Consider the following 19,990-nt stretch of genomic DNA (forward strand, 5'->3'; position numbering starts at 1 on the left):
TCTTTGTGGAAAACAATGTAACGTGAGGAAGAAAAAGCATGCAGCTCTCAGATCTTCCTGACTGTCATGTTTGCTCCAGGAAGGGAATTTCAGCTGAGCAGTAGAATCTTGCTCAAATAGGGTCCATTTTATAGTTTCCAAAACTAGATTTAGGTCCCTAAGCAATATGGGAACTTTTACAGGCAGTCTGACTAGGAAAATTCCTTTGAGGAAAGCTTTGCATAATTTACGTGAAGCGAGCAAATGAACTTCAAAGCCAACATTAAATTTAAAAATCCCTGCTACTTGCACCTTAATAGTGGAGCAACTACACCCATACTGAAAGTCAGACTTCAAATTGGAGGATGTCTGATACAGATGCAGTAAAAGGATCAATGTTTTGGCAGTCAGCCTAGATAGCAATGTTTCCATTTATTTCTTTAGATTTTATGAATGGAGTCTGAGAAGCCATAAGAATTTTGACTAATACTTCAGTGAGATAATGATTTCTAGCCATCATCAGAATTGAAGAAAAAAGTGGTTAGCTGTAGATCACGGTGTCCAGGTGAGAGACTTGCTGAAGGGGGCGAGTAACTAGAGCCAGAACGGGATTCAGAAGACAAGGGGGTTTCAGTACACAAGGTTTCAGAAGAGGGAATTAGATCGGTCTTGGACAAAAGGGAGCTAGGATGACGACTGTTGACTTGCAACCTTATGACATTATGAATGAACTTGGAAATTAAATGGCAGAAGTGGCTAAGCATATAGAAGCACCAGAGGCCATTGCTGAAACAGCATCCCTGTGTGACAGTCCTGATGGGAGGGGGGGATTGATAAAGAACTTGCTGCACTTTGTTATCTGGGAAGAGGTGAATGAAGAGACAGCATCAAGAGAAGCCCCAATTATGAAAAATCTGGCTCACTTCTGTTGGATTGAGGGACCACTCCTGAGGCATGAGGACAGACTTGCTGAGTCTGTCCAGTAGACAAAAGAAAACTCTGGTGTTGTGCGTTGCAACAAGAAAGTGGATCAATGCTATCGTCTACTGCCATACCCTCACTGCTTTTCCAACATAATGAGTATGATCCAGGTCCTTCTTGTTGCTGTACCAAACTACAATCATATTGTTTGTTTGGCTGGAGATCACACTCTGGGGAAAGTTGGTCGTTAAGTTCCTGCAAAACAAAGCATTTACGTGACAGTTGTCATCTAACTCGGATCATTGATCTTTGACTAATCTCTCTTTGTAATGTCCCTCACCCCCACCCCAGGGAGGATGCATCCATGGTCACTGTTACTACTGGGGATGGTGTGTCAAACATTTTTCCCCTCCGATATTAGAGAGGATTTAGAAGACTTGTGGCCAAGATTGACTTGAGGTCCTGACTTTTCTTGGGACCAAAAAGAATCCTGAATTAAACCCAGACACTTCTCTACTATGGTGGGACCTCTTGGGTGGCTTTTTTTCTGAGAGACAACCTCTCTTTTGGCCCCTTTTATCTGATGGGGTAGAATGTCCCCTAACAGCCTGGTGGGGTGAGATGGTGTTAGGGAAAACAGAATGTAGTAGCCTCTGGATATAATACATAATATAATATAATCTGGATATAATACCTCTTACCCACTTTTCCTGCATGATGGCCCACCACACAGAGAAGTGGAGGAAAAGACATCCCATGACTGCCTCAAGAGTGAGGCAAGCTTCATGGATACTGCTGCTTTTGGTCCAGAAAGTGACCATGGCATGCCTGCTTTTTTTAGACTCCCCTTCTGTCTCTGAGCAAACATTCATTGAAAGCACCAACTCCTGCAATGGCTACCCCTATCTGAAGGCGGGTGGACGTGTTGATGCCCAGACTTTTAAAACCAGAGTGAATGAGGCCCTTTTTGGTTCTTGCTAAAAACTCCACTCCAATAGCAGAAGGAATTTTACCATACTTTTTGTTCGTCACATTCTCTTTCACTTAGGGACCAAAGAGAGACTATCCAAAGGAAGCATTCATGAATGGCACCTTAAAGTTGGCTGCAAAGTCACACAGAAGCAGCCATGTTTGGAGTCTCATCACAATACATAATCCAGCTGCTCTGGATGCTCCATCTGCCACACATAGTAAGAAGCACATGAGAAGGTTGGTTATAGTCAACATAGTATAAATGGCGGACTCCAGATAATTGTTATTATCAGTCATCAGAGGATTCCTTTTTAGCAGATAAGCCTTGCTGGGCCAGATCTCTCTGGAATCTGGCATAGGTCAAGGTGCTCAACACAAATGTGTCTGAAGGATACTCCTGCTTCTCTTGCCTGACCACCACCCTGGACTCTATTAGGTGGGTGGAAGGAGTTAGAATCCTCTTAAAGCTCTTTTTGTAGCTGCCTCCATAATGATGGAGTCAACTGCTGGCAATTTAGCCAAAAGTGTCTGTCTTTTTGTGGTTGAAGTATTTTATCAGGCTTCTGGAGGACTGTCTCACAGTTGTCTGGCTCCTGCCATGACCTGCTATCCTCTGGATCGACAAGTTTGCCTTCCAGAAGAACCGCCCAAAATATATACAGTGCCAAGCTGCAAGTCACGATAAGTGGGGAACTCTCTCGATCCACAAGCCTGACCTCTTGGTCTCTGAACTGCATCGGCTCCAACAAAATAGGAGTTGGAGGAGTCTGATCCAGAAAGCTTGGTGCAGAAACTATAAGAGAAGTCTGCACCAAGAACACAGGTTGTGAAATGAAGAATGGACCCAATAAACACCAGAGCCAAAGCAAGGACCAGCAAATGAATTGTGATTGGGGTAACTTGTATGGATCTGACAGCCTTTGGAAGAAGTCTGAACAACTCATCTCCATCTGGATCCTCAGAAACCTCTGCGTCACGTGGTGCAGGTTAGTTTCAGAAGTACTCTTGTAGGACCGGAAAGATTTAGTGCACGGTGCCGAAGAGGATCTGGGAGAGGTGCTGATCGGGTTTTTCCAGTAGGACTCTATTATAGGAGGATATTGCAAGACTATCAGCTCTGAAGGTATTAAGCCTGGAAGTTGTGTACGTCTGCATTCTTGCCAACAAATCCTCTAGTATCGGCTTGTTCAGAGCAGAGGTGGGAGACATCAGATCCATCTGCCTCTTACTGGAATCAAAGTCTCACAGTTTGGAATGCTCCTCAGAGAGCTTCTCGGCCTTCAATGTCTCCAGATCTTTGGGGGGGTGCAAGCCTTAAGATCAATTTATTCCTATCAGACAGAGCATAAGGCCCAAATGCTTTACAAATTTCACTGTCCACTGTAAGATGGGGGACATCCAGGCAGACAACACGATGATTACGCAAGTCCTGAACACTTCCTGAAACTAGTTTATCCATGCAGGAGATGGATTAATCCAACTAGAAAATCTACAGAGAAGTACACTACATTATCACATTATAATCTTTAGAAACAACACACAATATATATTAAACAAATGTAAATATGTAAACATGCAACAACACAGATTAAATGCTATAATAACAGTAAAGAAACAATCTTTACAAACTACAAGGTGCTACAATACATAAATGCATAACCTACAAGTCAAACTACACTGTTTTACAGAAGAAAATAAACAATCTGCAATAGCAGGAAATGCCCTCAGAAGAGGGGGCTCAAATATCTATAAAGATGTAACACTCCAAGATGATACAAACTGCAATATGGCCATAAGGGCCTAAACTACTACAGGATTTTTCTAACAGTTTACAAGTTCTGACAAAAATATTGAAATATAGAGGTGGAGCACTTAAGCTGCATGGATTTGCAATTGTTCGCAAAAGAGCAAATGAGATAGAAGTAAATCAGGGGATGGGTGTATTATGTGTGGGAAAGTGCTTAAGAGGCTGGAGCACTGATGTTGCCAGATCACATCTGACAAGAGACGCCTAGGACCATATACTGGATTGGACAGTCTGAATGAACGGGATCAGTGGCTTTTACACTACAGGTGATGTAGATATATATAAACTATATAAATATGGCACATTTGGCAGCAAAAAAAAAAAAAAAAAGCAGCAACACGATGTATTCCCTCCTTTTCATTGTCATAATAATATGCTTTCAGTTACACAGTTAATGTCTATTAATGTTGAAGATCAAAATAAGTTTTAAAGACTGCTACTGATAAGACATTCTGACAAGTTCCCCAATGCAGTTAGACATAAACAAGCATATGCCCACAATTCTTCCAAGAAGAAACAATTTAAATAACATGAAACCTTAATATCAATGTGAAGTTCTCTTACAAAGAAGCTACATAACTGTTTACTTGGTGCAAAATCATACAAATTCTGCAGTTCTTGTTTTCAGTACCACAATAAGTTCAGCTGTACAATGAATGCAGGCAAGGAACTTTTTTTTAAAAGAATGTTACCAACTGCTTTACTTTAACCTTCTCCCTGATACAGTAAGACATATATGAATATGTACATAGACTTTCCAAGAAGCAACAATTTAAGTACTACAAAAACACTTAGCTACTTCCCCAACCAAAAAACGCAACAAGCCATGCTAGCTAGCTACAATGCAGAACTTTATTGGATGACAGCTTTCGTTATTTGAGAATTAACTTCTTCAGATAAAACCATATTAAAAATTAAAGTTTAAATATGGAAGTTCAGATCATCTGGTTATCAAGCCTCCTCAAGTAACCAATTAGATTGCTACTTGCCCGTTCAAAGGGCAAACTAAAATGCACTAAAGTTCATTCAAAAATATATTACCTTATTAAAATTATTAAACAAACTAACCATTTTATTTAAAGATATTTGTGTGTTTAAAACCAGTCCTTAAAGTAATTATTTGGCAAGAGCATTTAATTTTAATATTGGCGCTATTGATATAAAGTCATTCAAACCTGGATTTTAATGGCCAGTATAGCCATTTTTTTCCTAAGGAAAGTGCCCATGGCCCTCCTCTTATTTACAATTATTTTTTCAAGGATGGTAAATTTGAAGGCTATTGTGGTTTAAGTTTTTTTATTTGGTTTGTGTATTCGTGGTTTGTAGTACTTCCCCAACCAAGTTGAGTACCTGCAGCAGGACACACGCCAACACATTTACAGCAGACTCCAGATTATAAACATCTAATTTTGCTCTGTTAATTGCAACCCCCCCCCCAATCAACTTCTCTAGATTACGTGGTGGTAGGTAAATTAACATGCAACTTAAATTAGCATTCACCATATAATTACAACCTTATTTTACCAGCCACCACTACAATGCAACACAACTTCTTCTTTCTTAACTACAGTTCAAGAATTATGGACAAAGCATGTATAGTGAAGGAAAGCGTACACATGCTATGGCCAATATATTCCAAACCCATTTTTTTCATCTTTACCTAATACCTCTAACACCTCATCCAATGCCTTTTATATTCAGCCAGTTCCTTCATCCCTTATTTATAAACTTCTTAAGAAACTTAAACCTTGCACCCCATCCGCTGACCAACTCCCATCAGAATACCTTCAAATAGCTGCAAAAGCTATTTACTACCCCATATCCATTCTTATTAATAGGACTGTCTCTGAAGGAAAAATCCCCACCTCATGGAAAATATCTTATATAATACCTCTACATAAAGGGGCTCCTCTATTGAGCTCTCAAACTTTCACCTATTGCCTTACTCTCCCATTAGCTAAAATTATGGAAAGATGCATACATAAACAAATTCTTAACTACCTTCTACAAAACAAACTTCTAGCCAATAGTCAACATGGTTTTAGACCTTCCCACAGTACTACAACTGCCCTCCTTTCCTTCTCTGATGCCATAAATAATAATAGGAACAACAATCTCTTCTCATCAGCATTATTCTTAGACCTGTCAAAGGCCTTGATATGGTTAACCATAATATACTTCTGCACAAGCTAAATCTCTATTCACTTGGCTCACAAACTCTTCAATGGTTCAGGAGTTACCTCCAAAATAGGCAACAAGCAGTGCTATGGAACAACACTCTATCCCTCTTACTTCCACTAAACATTGGGGTTCCACAAGGCTCAATCCTAGGTCCCCTTCTTTTTTCTTTATTTATTAATGACCTTCATCTGAATATACCCCAAGCCATCTGCATTCAATATGCTGATGACTCAACTCTAATCTGTGCTGCTAATAACGCCACCTCCTCCAGTCCCTCACCCAAACAGTCTTCCATGATGTAGAAAAATGGTTTATGGAACAATCCCTCCTTCTTAATCCCAAAACAAAACTTCTTCTCTTTACCCTACAAACAAATCACCAACACCTTTCTTCACTATCTCCTCCAACAACACTACCTGTATTAGTCCAGATATGACCACTTTCGACTATTAGGTGTAACCATTGACAACCATCTTAATTTTGATGACCACATTAACAATACCATTAAATCAGTTAACAAAAAAATTGGTACTTTATACAGAATTAAACCCTTTCTTACGCCAACTGCTAGAAAAACAGTGGCCCAGACACACCTGATCTCCACCCTTTTCTATGCCTCTGCTATATATACAAACTTGTCCAAAAATAACATCACCAAACTTTCTACCTGTTACAATAGTATTGCTAGATTCATTACTGCTACCCCTTTCAGAACCCACCATTGTCTTAACCTTAAGCAACTAGATTGGTTAGAAATCAACAACCAATTACTCTATCAACAACTTATTATCATTCATAAAACACTTTACTTTCCTGATGCTACCCCTAGCCTTACAAAACTGATTTCACCTTATAAAAACCTAGCCACACTACGCTCAGCTAATAAACTCCTTGTAGCCTTGACCAAATCAAAGAATAAAGCTGGGGACTCATTATTTTCAAATTCTGTCGGGAAGATCTGGAATCAACTACCTCAGGAAATTACAAACCTTGACTCTACATCCCTTTTCAAAATACATATCAAAGAACATCTTAAAACTCAATGGCTGTGTCCTTGTGCTAACCCTGACTGAAATTACTCCTCTACTACTCCCAACTTCCCCACCTTACCCAACTGTCCCTCTAAAGACTTATGTTTAACTTTTGACAGTATTATCTTTGAAAATGCCGCTAACATTTTTCTTTTTCTCTCCACCATGTTATCACATCTTAAATTTGTTTGTATCTAACTGCTGAATGTTGCTTACCCTGTAATTCTGTTATTAACCAACTATTTTTCTGAATATTGTTCTGCTTGATATTTTTTTGTTTCCATTAATTTTGTATAAGTTTACCCTTGAACTTATGGTATTTTGCTAATGATTTTTAATGTTAATGATTTTGTTTACTTCATGTAATTGGAGCTTTTCTCCCCGGGCCTCTACTGAAAACGGATATTTGTCCAGTTAGACTAGCCCGGTCAACAAATGTAAAATAAAATAAATAAATAAATAAATAAATAATAAAATCTGCAACAGGCAGTCCAAAAATATATGAGGCAAAATCCTGGACAGTGGACAAGTATGGCTCGCACGCACTCACAGGTCACATATAAACTATCTCTGCATTATTTGGCTTACTACAAAGCACACTGGTTAGTATTGCTACTTCACAGAGCTTGGCTCTTGAATTCAGCTTCTGGCTGGAGCACTTTCTATTCCGATTCTGCATGCCCCCCCTCTGTCCTTATGGATTTTCACGGAGATCTCTAACTTCCTAACACATCCCAAATCTTCCAAATTGGCTTTAGGTGTCTGTGTGTCTGTCTGCTCATTGTCACACACAGATGGATATCCTAGGATATGTTGCTGTCCTGCTCAGGATAGTTATTTGGTGTTATGCCCAATAAGTCATGGGACTGACTCCAGCTCCTCTAAACTGGATTTAGTGGATAATCAGAGACTGAATGAAAACACACAGCTGTCCTACTTACTGATGCAGTTTTAAAGTGTATGCTGGCTTCCTAGCCCTTTAAAGCTAGCAAAGCTTGTAGCCACTGGTCATTAACTGAGATCCCACAGACATTATTATGCAAGCAGCATAACTGATAAAAGGTCATTAACATATGCATTCTTAGTGTAGCTACTTGGAAGTGCTGGTCTAATTCCATATTATTATGAGCAAACACAAGTTGCAGTCAACGTAAGGAGTATTTACCGCAATGATTTAGACCACCAGTGGTTAGAATTTGTTTCTGTTCTTTAAATGGTGTTAATTGTAACAACTAGACCATCAAGCTTTATGTGCTTGAAGTACCTCCTTCCCCTAGCGGAGTGCACAGATAAGGGTGTGACTGGCTGGTTTCACATGCATTAATAAGCTGTCACATGGCTTTTAGCTGTGACTGAGAGATAAGTTGATTTTCGTTTAATGTTATGAATACATTAACATACATCACAGACAACTGCACTTCTTCAGTCTGTCCATCTTAATGCTTACACAATTTTTCTGCTGTAATAATGATAAAAGTGGAAATGTTTTTACATATTTAACTGGGAAGGCAGGCTTGGTCCAAGGAGCAAGTCCTGTTCAAAAGCACAACGTCCTACTTAAACTTCTTGTTCAACCAGCTGTTAGGTTTGAGAAGACAACGCATGCCCTGATCACAGAGCTGGGGGAAAAGTTAGAATCTTCAAACCATTTATCAAATATTTTGTACACATGGCCTATCCTGCTTGGTCTTTGGCTCCCAGGATAGGAAAGTTTCCTTTTTTAATAGGTGTGGTCAGGGACGGAGATCTTTTGGGATCAGCCTGTCAGGAGTAGGCCTGGAATAGGTTCTCAGCGTTAGTTTTTGGAACGGTCAGAAACCATTCACCCTGCAAAGAAAGGGGAATATATTAAGTGATCAGTATGCAGACCTTTGACTGTGATGCACAGGAGTGAATGCCACTCCCCAACAGACATAACCTCCGAAGGGTTTATGGTCAAACTGAATAGTTATCAACTCTATTATACACAAGAGCATCTTAATGTTAAAGTACGTGGATTTTCTGTGCTTCTTGGTTTAACAGCATAATATCGGAACTTGCAGCTGCTTTGTCTAATTCTAAACTATTTTTGCTCCATCTTTTTTTAAATGGAAAATATATGAAAAATGTTTTCTTTAAGATCTAGTCTGTGGCAAGTCTAGGGTTTGGACATTAAAGCTGGTCTATATGTTAATCTAGAAGTGACATTCATGCAGAGACAACTTTCAGTGGAAGTCAAAGATGCTAAGGTTAAGGAGATGTCCGATACTGTTCCATACTGGCTTTTAATTTCTATAAAAAAATAATTTACTGCTGTCCTTAACACAGTTTTGCCCATCCAGCTTCAAAGATTCCATTAATTTGATTAATGTTGCTTAATAAGCCAGCCTCCAGATCATATAATAAATATCTAATGGCAATGATTTTACTTTTCCAGACCCTCTTGGGTTTCCCTGTCAAAAGTAGTAGCTACATATGATTCCAGCCAAGACAAAGGCATTTCTGTTGCTGTTTAACTAAGAATGTTTTGTATGAATAACATGATTCAGAGGATATGACTGTGCTTGCAATAGGTAATTTTCCAGAATAATTTTATTAGCCAGAGGTTTCCTTGGAATTTGGGATCATATGCCTGTGAGCATCCTAGCAAAACAAGATGCAAGACCTCATAATTTAAGTGGCATCTCAAGGTGAACTGCAGCAAACAGTATGCTTCCTAGTGACTTCAGGTCCATCGTTTTCATTTCTCAGTTTACATTTTGTATGCTTGTCTTTCTTTTTAAAAAAGGTTATATATTACTTCACACCTTTGTGATTATGTTTGCATTTTTAAAATGTAGCAATTTACCTTTTACTGATTTTGCAGTTTTACTACTATTCAGTATTCTCACAAATGCAACCAATATCTACTACATAATGAGCACTAGACTGAATGTTGTGAAAATTTATTATGTAGATATCAGTGTCATTGCTGGGCAGTGTACTCTGATGTAGGAGGAAAGGTTTTGTGCGGGGTTTGCTACTGCACATCCTGGGGGTCAAGCAGATTAAGCAGACTATTAAATGTAACTACTAGTGCATGCGTGTATATAGGTGTAGGTAGGCATGTATACTGGGCTGCAAGAAGGGGATTAAATCAAAAAAACTGGTGATAAGTTCAATGAAGCAGTGATAAGGCTGTGCAGTGGGCTAATACCTGTAGTGTTGTAGCAGACTGATAATAATGTGCCCTGACATGACAGCGATGCTACAACAAAAACAAAAATCTTTTTATTATACAGCTTTCATACATAATATCTATGCTAAGCATGCACAAGTTACAAAGCAGGACAGAACACAGAAAAGAGAACAAATACTTAATTGAAAGAGAAAGCAGTTCAAAAATATCATCCCCCCAAATTCTTGGGTATTAACGTCTTACTCCTAAAGACCCTTTTTCCCCCCACTGTTTTTAAAACTGCTAGTAAATTGATCTACGTAGATACAAAACTGTACGTGGACAAATATGCATGTTCCTTTTTGTCTCATCAGTTCTGTGACCTCCATTGTGATTACGTTTCTTTTTTACGATCCTTGTGAAAGAAAATAGCAAGCAACATCAGCATATAAAGTAGTACTGTTGTGATAACACAGTAATTACTGATACTACAAAGAAAAACATCTTACTAAAGGAGAGGAACAAATTATTCATATTACTAAAGTAACTAATCAATCACTTACAACTGAGCAACAGTGGCAGGCACTACACATCAACTTTAAGCACAAAAAGAAGCTAACTCAGTTTCAGAAGCATTTGTAACCAAGGTTAAGCTGTGCAAGTCAAAGTTAACAAACTTCAGTCTGAAACCATTTAGCTGTAAAAGCAAAAGCACAAACCAGCAGCATATGTAAGTAATCATTTCTAGATCAGGAACCAGTAACAGAATTCAGTGTTTGTCACTACAGAAGGAAAATCTTACATATGAAGCCAGGTTTAAACACCAATAAAAATGTAAATAAGAACAACACACACACACAGATATAGTTGCATGCAGTAAAAGAAATATGAATCAGCAAGGCGACAAAGGTTAAAATCATAGTTTTCCAAAAGTGTTATCCCCAATCCCATTATTGTGGAAAATAGTGATTTAGTTAAATTTAACTGAAAAGAACCACAGGCAGACAAAAAGCACACAAATGTACATTATGAAATGTGCAGCAAACAGGTTTACTATACCTGGATCAATGAGAACTTCCTGTGCCCCTGGAAGGAGGAACAAAATGGCTATTCACTAAGTACAAAGTAATTCCTCTATTAGTACAGTCACAAAATTTCTATGTTTTTGAAATTTATATCTGTTAATACATTTCTCAGAAGAGGACAACAGCCCTTCTAAAACAAAATTATATATTTTAATAGTCCTCCCTGATCATACATTTTAATACACACATGCAAAAATCAATATATTTATTTGCTTCTTTAATCCCTGCATAGTATCGTTTGGCACAAAGAATGCATCTCTCTTTTTTTTTTTTTTGAGGTAACACAAAAAGTACAGTTTTGTACCTACCATAAATGTAGATGTTCGAAGATCCACATTGCTGCAGTCCTTACACTTGGGTAGTCCGCTGTCCTCGTCGGCCCGAATATCAAAGTATAAGGCTGACGTGGGTCAAGGCGCATTTGACTGACATCAGGACGCCAGGGTACAAATGCGCATGACCGACGTCATATCCTCAGTCTTTTCTTGCCCCAGATGTCAGAAGACCCTAAGAATAAAGGTCAAAACCAAAAGACAGCAAACAACCAACCAACCACCCTTGTACTAATTATATGTACAATATATACAATATACACAATATGTACAACCCAACCCACACAACCACCTCTAACTACAGAGGGGAAGGAGGGACTGCAGCAATGTGGATCTTGAACATCTACATTTATGGTAGGTACAAAACTGTACTATGTTCTTCATCTCACATTGCTGCAGTCCTTACACTTGGGTAGAATCCCAAAGCAGAGGTAAGGAGGATGGCTCTATGTGGAAGCAGGAGCCCAAAAATGCCCTGCAAAACAGCAGTGGCAAAACCAGCCCTGGATTTAGAGTAAAGTGGCAGGTGATAATGCCTAGAGATGCACTGAACTCCAAGTAGCTGCCTCCAAAATATCCTTGGTTGCCACTCCTCAAAAGCTGTTGAAGTGGCAGTAGACCTAGTGGAATGAGGCCTAATCCCAGCTGGAATCTCCTTGCCATGATGGGAATAACAGAAAGCAATGCAAAAAATCCACTTAGAAATAGTTTGTTTTGATACAGGAAGCCTGAGAACTCAAAGCAAAAGAAACAAACAACTGCTGAGACTGCCTGAACCCTTTAGTTCTGTCCAAATAATAACGCAACTGCCTGTGTACATCTAAAGTGTGCAAAATCTTTTCCCTTTATTTTGGGATTTGCATAAAAAGTAGGCAAATGAATAGTTTGGTTTAAAGCCACACTAGAAACCACCTAGCAAAGGAAGGATTAGTGCGTAATGATACCCTATCCTTATGGAAAATCAAGAAAGGCTCAACCGCCATAAGGGCCTGCAATTCAGAAACCCTTCTTGCAGAGGTAATGGCCAACAAAAGCAGTCTTCCATGACAAATATTTCAACTCAGAAGTAGCTGCAGGCTCAAAAGGTTGTAGAGTGAGTTTCTCCAACACAAAATTGAGATCCCAAGCAGGAGTAGGAGCTCTTAGGTGGGGTCTTATATTCTTTGCCTCTAAGAAATTGCTTGAACAAAGGATGAGAAAACAATGGTGGGTCGAATCATAGTGAGCCGAAATTGCTGCAGCATGAACTTTAATAGAAGAGAAAGACAAACTTTGTCTAGTAACTCAGTAAGATATTGAAGAGCCACACACAAATTAGGCTCAGAAACATCAAAATCTTTGCTGCACTCCAAAATAAAATCTCTTCCATTTGTCTGCGACACTTTCCTTGTACTAGGCCTTCTAGCTTCCAAAATAACATTCAAAACTTGCTGAGGAAGTGGAGGCCCCACTATGGTTCAAAACAGAATATGCCAGGCTGTTAGGTGCAGAGAGTGAAGCTTGACATTGAGCAAATGGCTGTCCTCCTGTGACAACAGGTGTGGAATCAAGGCAAAGGCCATTGAGGCTTCGTACCGCAGACTTCTCAGTAATGGGTACCAGTGCTGTTCGAGGCATCCCGAGCTATTAAAATCATCCTTGGCTTGTCCTGTCTGACCTTTAGAAGTACCTTTGGGAGGAGAGGCAGAGGTGGAAAGGCATACACATGAAGATTACTCCAATTGAAAGAAAGAGCATCCACTTCCAAGCTGTGGGATGAAACCTTTTGTGCAAAACTTTGGCAGCTGATGGTTTAGGGGAGAAGTAACAGATCTATGTCTGGAGTTCCCCATGACACTGTCAATTTCTGAAATACATGAGGATCCAATTTCCACTCGTGGGGATCCATAATCCTGCTCAACACATCTGCTAAGGAGTTCTGTGCTCCTGGCAGAAACCTTGCCTGAAGATTGAGCTGTAAACTGAGAGCAGTCTCCCACAAAATCATTGCTTGCCTGCATAGAGATAAGAATGCGCCCCCTTGCTTGTTGATGTACAACATGACAGTTGTGTTGTCTGTTAGAATCAACACCTGCCCTGGAAGAAGTAATTCGAAAGCTATTAATGCAAACTGGACTGCTAACATCTCCTTCATGTTGATATGTAGATGTTGTAGTCTGGCAGGCCACTTGTCTTGTATCCACTTTCCATTTAGATGAGCTCCCAAGCTTTGTCTGAGGCATCTGTCGTTAAAATCTGACTGCCTCTGGCCGGGTGACAGAGAGTCCCTTGTTTAGGTGACATTCCTGAGCCACCACAAAATTCTTTTGAATGCAAGGTATTATTTGAATGACAGTGTCCAGATCCTGGCAGTGCTGTGTCCATACATTTTGAGATACCATTGTAGCTTCCTCATATGCAGTTTGGCATTGGGAAGCACCAGAATAAGATGCCATGAACCCTAAGGCTTGAAGGACTGTCCTTGCAGTCAGCCCGGACTGATGAGATAGTTGATGGAAGTAAAGGGATAGACTCTTTGTTTGTCCGGGGTTAAAAGCCATCTGGGATGCTGTATTCAGTCTCACACCCAGAAAGCACATGTCCTGAGAGGGTACTAGACTGGACTTTATTTCGTTCACAGAATACCCAGGCATCTTAGCACTGCTATCACATATTCAAATGATGAAGAAGCTCTTCCTTCCTTGAGCCAGAATCAGGCAGTCGTCCAAATAAGGATAGATCTGTATTCCTTAGCCTGAAGAAAGCTATCACTGGAGCCAGAACTTTTCGTGAACACTCTGGGGCAGTAGATAAGCCAAAGGGCAATGCAGAGAACTGATAGTGAAAAGTCCCAGCTAGATACTTCCTGCAACTTAGTCTGATAGGAACATGAAGGTAAGCCTCCTTGAGATCCAAAGTTACCATCCAATGATCTTTGCCCAGCAGAGGTAAAAGCTGCTGCAACGCCAACATTTTGAACTTGGGAATGTCCAGATAAGTGTTGAGGATAGATAAATCCAAAATTGGTCTCCACGTGTTCCCTTCTTTGTACTAGGAACAGGCGAGAATAAAATCCTAGGCCCACGTCTGGCATAGGGACCGGCTGTATGGAGCAACAGAGAAACTTGCTTGTGAGCCTCTATTCTTTGTTGAGGAGGAACGCCTGGCATGCCTTTGAAAGGAGGCAAGGTATGGAAATAAAACCTGTAGCCGTGGTGTATGATATCCAATACCCATCTGTCTTGGGTAATTAAACTCCAATTTTCTTTGAAAAGTGCCAACCTTCATCCAAAGGTGCTGCCAGACGAGAAGGCTCTGGCAGCTGAAAAGGTAGGTCATTGGGTCTGTTTTTACAGACTGACCCCTGCCCTCACCGAAGACTGTGCAGGAGAACTCCCTGTTCTAGGCCTGAAAGAGCCTTGAGCTCTGCCCCTACCACGTCTAGATCTACTCCTAGACTGGGAATCATAAGAAGGATACGTCCACCCCTTAGTAGGCCAATTTCTACTAAACTTTGGAGGCTGGACCTGCAAAAAATCTTTAACAGTCTGCATGGACTTAGCCTTGTCTTCCATTTTCTCAAACTGCCTCAACAGGAGAACCAAACAACACGTCAGATTGCAAAGCAGCATCTAAAATCCTTGTTTTAACATGGTCAGACAAATTCTGATCCCTCAGCCAAGCGTGTCTGCGAAGAACTGACCCAGTGGCAGCCACCCTAGACGAGGCCTGTACAGCATCAAAACCACATTGCAAAGAATGCTTACCCACCTGTTCAGAAACATGTACTAAATCTTGCAACTCTTTACAATCAATACCTTCTGCCAGAGCATCAACCTTAGCCTTCAATTGTGAAAGGAGATAGTTTTGGTATTTCAACATGTGAAACTGGCAATTCAAAGCCCTCATAGCAAGAGTGGAAGAAGTATAAACTTTCTTTCCCCATCTATCCAAGGCCCTGGCTTTTGTCTGCAGGAACCGGATTCTTTACAACAAACACCTTTAGGCCTCTGGCTAACAGTTTCTGGGTCTGCCCTAGGACTCTTAAAAGAAACTTATGAGTCAAGCACCCTGTAATACCTATCCGGGTTTAACAGGAGCAGGAGGAAAAGAATCAGGATTAAGAAAAGCCTCTGTAAAAACATCTTCCACTACATCCAAAACAGGAGGTAGCCAAAGGCCTATGCTGGGGTAAAAACAAAAATTCCTAAGCCTTTTCCTGGAATCAGAGAAGTCCTGACCTTCCCACTTAAAATGCTCCCTCATGGAATGAAGAGTTTCTGAAAGAAAAAATCCTCAGGAGGAGAAGCAGGAGTAGTAGAATCTTGCACATCAGAATCAGAATAAGGAGCGTACTCCTGTAAGTCTTCAGTCAAGACTCTGAAACATCTGAAGCCTGCTCAAACTCCTAGCTCAGGCTCCACCCTAGTCTCTTATCAGGAGGCATAGAACCCCTAATCAAAGTAATCAAATCTTCTGCCATTTTAAGCATATGCTTCTTGGGCACAGTTCCAGAAGAAGGGGGTGACACCAACTGAAACTGAACCTGGTCTGCCCCTGGGAGAAGCCTTTGAAACAGAAGGAGAGGGCCTAGCAACCCTAGGAAGGGAGGTGAGTATAGTAACCTGAGAAGCCCCTCAGCCTGACCTGCCTCCTGAGAGGCCACATCTTGCATTAATAAACCCTCACCCTGGAAACACAAAAGAATCCCTCCGAGAACCACCCACACGGCTCCACTCCTACCTAAACCGCCGTACGGCACAGTTCTTTCTTCTAGCCTTAAAAACTTTTGTTGCACTCCTTTCTTCAAGAAGCGGGCGCCGGAGCATCCGACGGCATTTTATAATTGCACCGCCCCAAAGACTAACCTGGCACAATCCAACCTTCTTTATAGTGCTTATTGAATCTAGCACAAGAGCGACAGCCAACAACGCCGCGTGCGGCCCTAAGCAAGGAATGGGGCCTAAGCAAAGGAATACACAAAGTATGATAATCTCTATGGCATCTACTTCCTACAAGAAATGCAATTATTGACTTTTCTGACATCCGTAAATCACTGAGGCAAGAAAAAACTAAAATATTCCCCAACGGGCATTTAGCCTGTACCACTCCAACGGGTACTTAGCCAACTTTGAACTTGGTCTGAAATCAAATCGAAAAATCTCAGAACGCCAACCGGCACTTGCAATGCTGCTTCTGCATCGACCATGCGGCAGCGCGCCGCAAAAGACTGAGGATATGACGCCGGTCATGCGCATTTGTACCCTGAGCGCCCTGATGTCAGTCACGCGCATATGACGACCCAGCCTTATACTTTGATATTCGGGCCGACCGAGGACAGCGGACTACCCAAGTGTAAGGACTGCAGCAATGTGAGATGAAGAACATCAAAATAATCCGCTAAAGCGTCTACAATAGTAATAATAAAAAAACAGATGTATAAATTTTGCATACAAAGGAATAAACAAGAATTAGACATTAAATAACATGTCATGATTTTATCTTACAGAATGAATCTATGAATATGTATACGCATGTACACATGCATACATAGAAGTACAGTGACGGCAGTTTTTAGAACTAGACGACTTAAAAGTAGCAATGACAACCTCAAATGATTCTGCACAGTAGCACAACAGCAGTCCTACTCAAAAACACAGTGAAGTGCTAATAAAAAAGAGAGGGCACTTCAGGGCATTTATCATGCAGCAGTGCTAGGATCAGACAAACATGACCAAATATCAAGTCTCACCACAGGTCAGACACAAAGCATGTACTGCAATTAGAAAATTAAACATAATTAAATAGTCCATGAATACACATCAGAGAAAGCAGAGTTGTATTTCACAGAGGTAAACAAGCACTTAAACTTTTAAGGCTTAGCAAGTTATAGATGCAAGTGAGAAACATTTTACACGAACTTTTAGAAACATATGTACAAAGAAGTGATTAAATGGTAAGAAAACTACAGAAGAGGAGGGTAATGGGATAGTCAAACAGGAAGACAAGGACAAAAGATTAAATAGCAGTGGTGGTATAGTGGTGAGCATAGCTGCCTTCCAAGCAGTTGACCCGGGTTTGATTCCCGGCCAATGCAAGAAATCTGTATATTTAGGGGTTGGGAGGGTGGCCTAATGGTTAAGGTATTTGCCTTATAAACACAAGGTGCAGGGTTTGAGTCTCACAAGGGATAACTGGCTAGGCTTAAAATGGCTCGCAAGAGCAGTTAGCTTAGTACTAATCTATGAATCTATGAATCTATGAATAGTGCCTAGTAACATACACAGGAAATATGAGAGCTTGTTAATGGATTACAAGAAGTTGGGCATAAGAATGGGTCAGGAAGGGTTGAACAAACATCAAGAGATGACACTAAAACAAAGGCTTAAAGGAATTGTTGGGTCCATTAACAGGGGGGTAGTGGGTTAATATAATGGCTAAGGTGTGGTTACCACAAACACAAGATGCAAGGTTTGATTCTCACCTTTAAAAGGGAAATTGAATAGGCTTAAAATGACCCACAAGAGCAACTAGCCTAGCACTTACATATGAACCTATTAATGTCTATATTGAGGAAAAGTCTGGGAGTACCTAAATTACCCAATAACAGGAAAACATACGAGACAGTTGCAATATACAAAGAAAAGGACTCAAAACAGAATGTAGAATACTATGCAAGCATAAGACTACTTAGCTGCACAGGGACAATTATTGAGACATAATGAACAGACAGATTAAAAAAGAGAAATAGAATATTGGATATACATCAACATCTCTATAGTACAGGAAAATCATTGCATAATAAACTTACATGTTTATTACTGTTATTGCATTAGATAAAGATTTATAAGTAGATGTCCAATAATTTGGTTACACAGACTAATGTTGATGTCATACCCTAAAATGTGAAATGGATTGAGGACAATGCTGTACACCTGGGCATCAGCAAATCAATAAAAAGGTGGCACAAACATTGGCAAGTCACAAATGAATAATATTAAAATACCCAAAATGGTAAATATGACCCAAGAATAATTGAAACAGAAAATACAAAGCAAAGATGGGGAATTATGTATTAAAGAATACAAATGTGTAACAAAGTCATACAAATTACAGTCACAACTATTGCAATATGTATGTATATATATATATATATATATATATATATATATATATATATATATATAAAAAACAATTTTAAAAGCAGAATCATTTGTTAAATATTTCATCAATATGAAAATTGCAACATCAATTACAATTACACAATATAGTACACAACTGAAAGTTATATGACGTACTTTCTATAAAATATGACCAAGTTGTTTGTCTTCATAGTATTGGACTGGCTCTGCAACTCTCAGCGAGCACACCAAATCTGACAATTTTTCAATAAGCAGTGATGAATATACAGGTCCTAATTTGTGGCTGGTTATATACATAATATGTATGGATTCTCAGCTGCAGCGAGCTTCCATCAAATCAGAAGCCACATGAGTTCCATAAAACTAAGCTGAAGAAAAATATCATTAACATCTGCAAGGGATTGTCACAAGGCAAAAGATTTAAATAGGTCAGTTTCTGGCTGCTCTATTAATCATTGAGAAACAAGTCAAAAAAAGAACTAACTCATCAAAAACACCTCTGAAGTCAAACTCCCAGACTACTACTTCTTTCGGCTTTTCCCAGTTAGGGTTCGCCACAGTGGAACTCTGGTCCACTAATGATTTTTATGGTGCCAAGGTGCCAGCTCGACGCCCAACCTTCAACGAAGGCACACCCTACACATGTCTTTCGAATGCCACTCGACCGTGGGGAGGACATGCAGACTCCACACAGAAGGCGCTCTAGCTGAGAATCGAATGGGAGAACCTCTTGCTGTGAGGCGACAATGCTACCACTGCACCACCGCAGCTACAAATTCCAGACTAATGTTTTCAAAAGGAAATCACCACCAGTGATGTTTCTAAGTGTGCTCAACAGGGATTTCATTCTTTTCAGATATTTTTCCCTTCTTCACATTATTTGCTATTTGTGAACTTGGAATTGGTACACACAAGTTAAGAGTGGGAAACTTGCAACCCAGCTTGGATGCGTAGGGATGCTTGTCCCGCAGCATAAAATGCATTTATTTTTTTTCAGTGGATTAATGCGTCAAGAGGGTCTATATCAGAACATCGAAAACCACAAATAGCGAACGATCTAAAGGTCAAAAATGCCGGACCTCGAACTCGCTATTGTGGGGGGCTGTGCCCCCCACACCCCCCGCTAAATATATATACCAACTCAGAGATCACACTATAGTGAGGAAAGGGCAAATATTCTGATCATCACTGTACTGTGATCTCACAAAAAGCATACCAAGGTCCGGCATTTTCAGCCTTTAGGTCGTTTGCTATTTATAGTCTTCGATGTTCTGATAGGAACCCTGTCAAGCCGTTAAGCTTTTAAGTTGGTTCCTCAGGGATTTTTAACAAAGGACAGCATAGAAGCTTATTTTGCAACACGGTGTCACACAGGGAAAGTGATGCTCTCAGACTGATACCAGCTACACTAAAAAATCCTGTACG

General features: G+C 40.1%; 1 protein-coding gene and 1 non-coding gene across 2 annotated transcripts in view; one reads left to right on the plus strand and one right to left on the minus strand.

Annotated features, from left to right (window-relative positions):
• Positions 1 to 19,990, minus strand: part of LOC122797753 (trafficking protein particle complex subunit 9-like) — a 3,992,710-nt gene that overhangs the window by 3,859,332 nt on the left and 113,388 nt on the right. The window contains exon 5 of the mRNA XM_044066278.1: positions 11,087 to 11,113. Within this exon, the coding sequence (XP_043922213.1) occupies positions 11,087 to 11,113 (27 nt within the window). The remainder of the gene's footprint in view (positions 1 to 11,086; positions 11,114 to 19,990) is intronic.
• On the plus strand, positions 17,449 to 17,520 carry TRNAG-UCC. Its single transcript has one exon. It is a non-coding gene; the product is annotated as a tRNA-Gly (tRNA).

Source organism: Protopterus annectens, chromosome 3.part1 (assembly GCF_019279795.1).
Source record: "Protopterus annectens isolate FY-2018-M chromosome 3.part1, PAN1.0, whole genome shotgun sequence".
Lineage (NCBI taxonomy): Eukaryota > Metazoa > Chordata > Ceratodontiformes > Protopteridae > Protopterus > Protopterus annectens.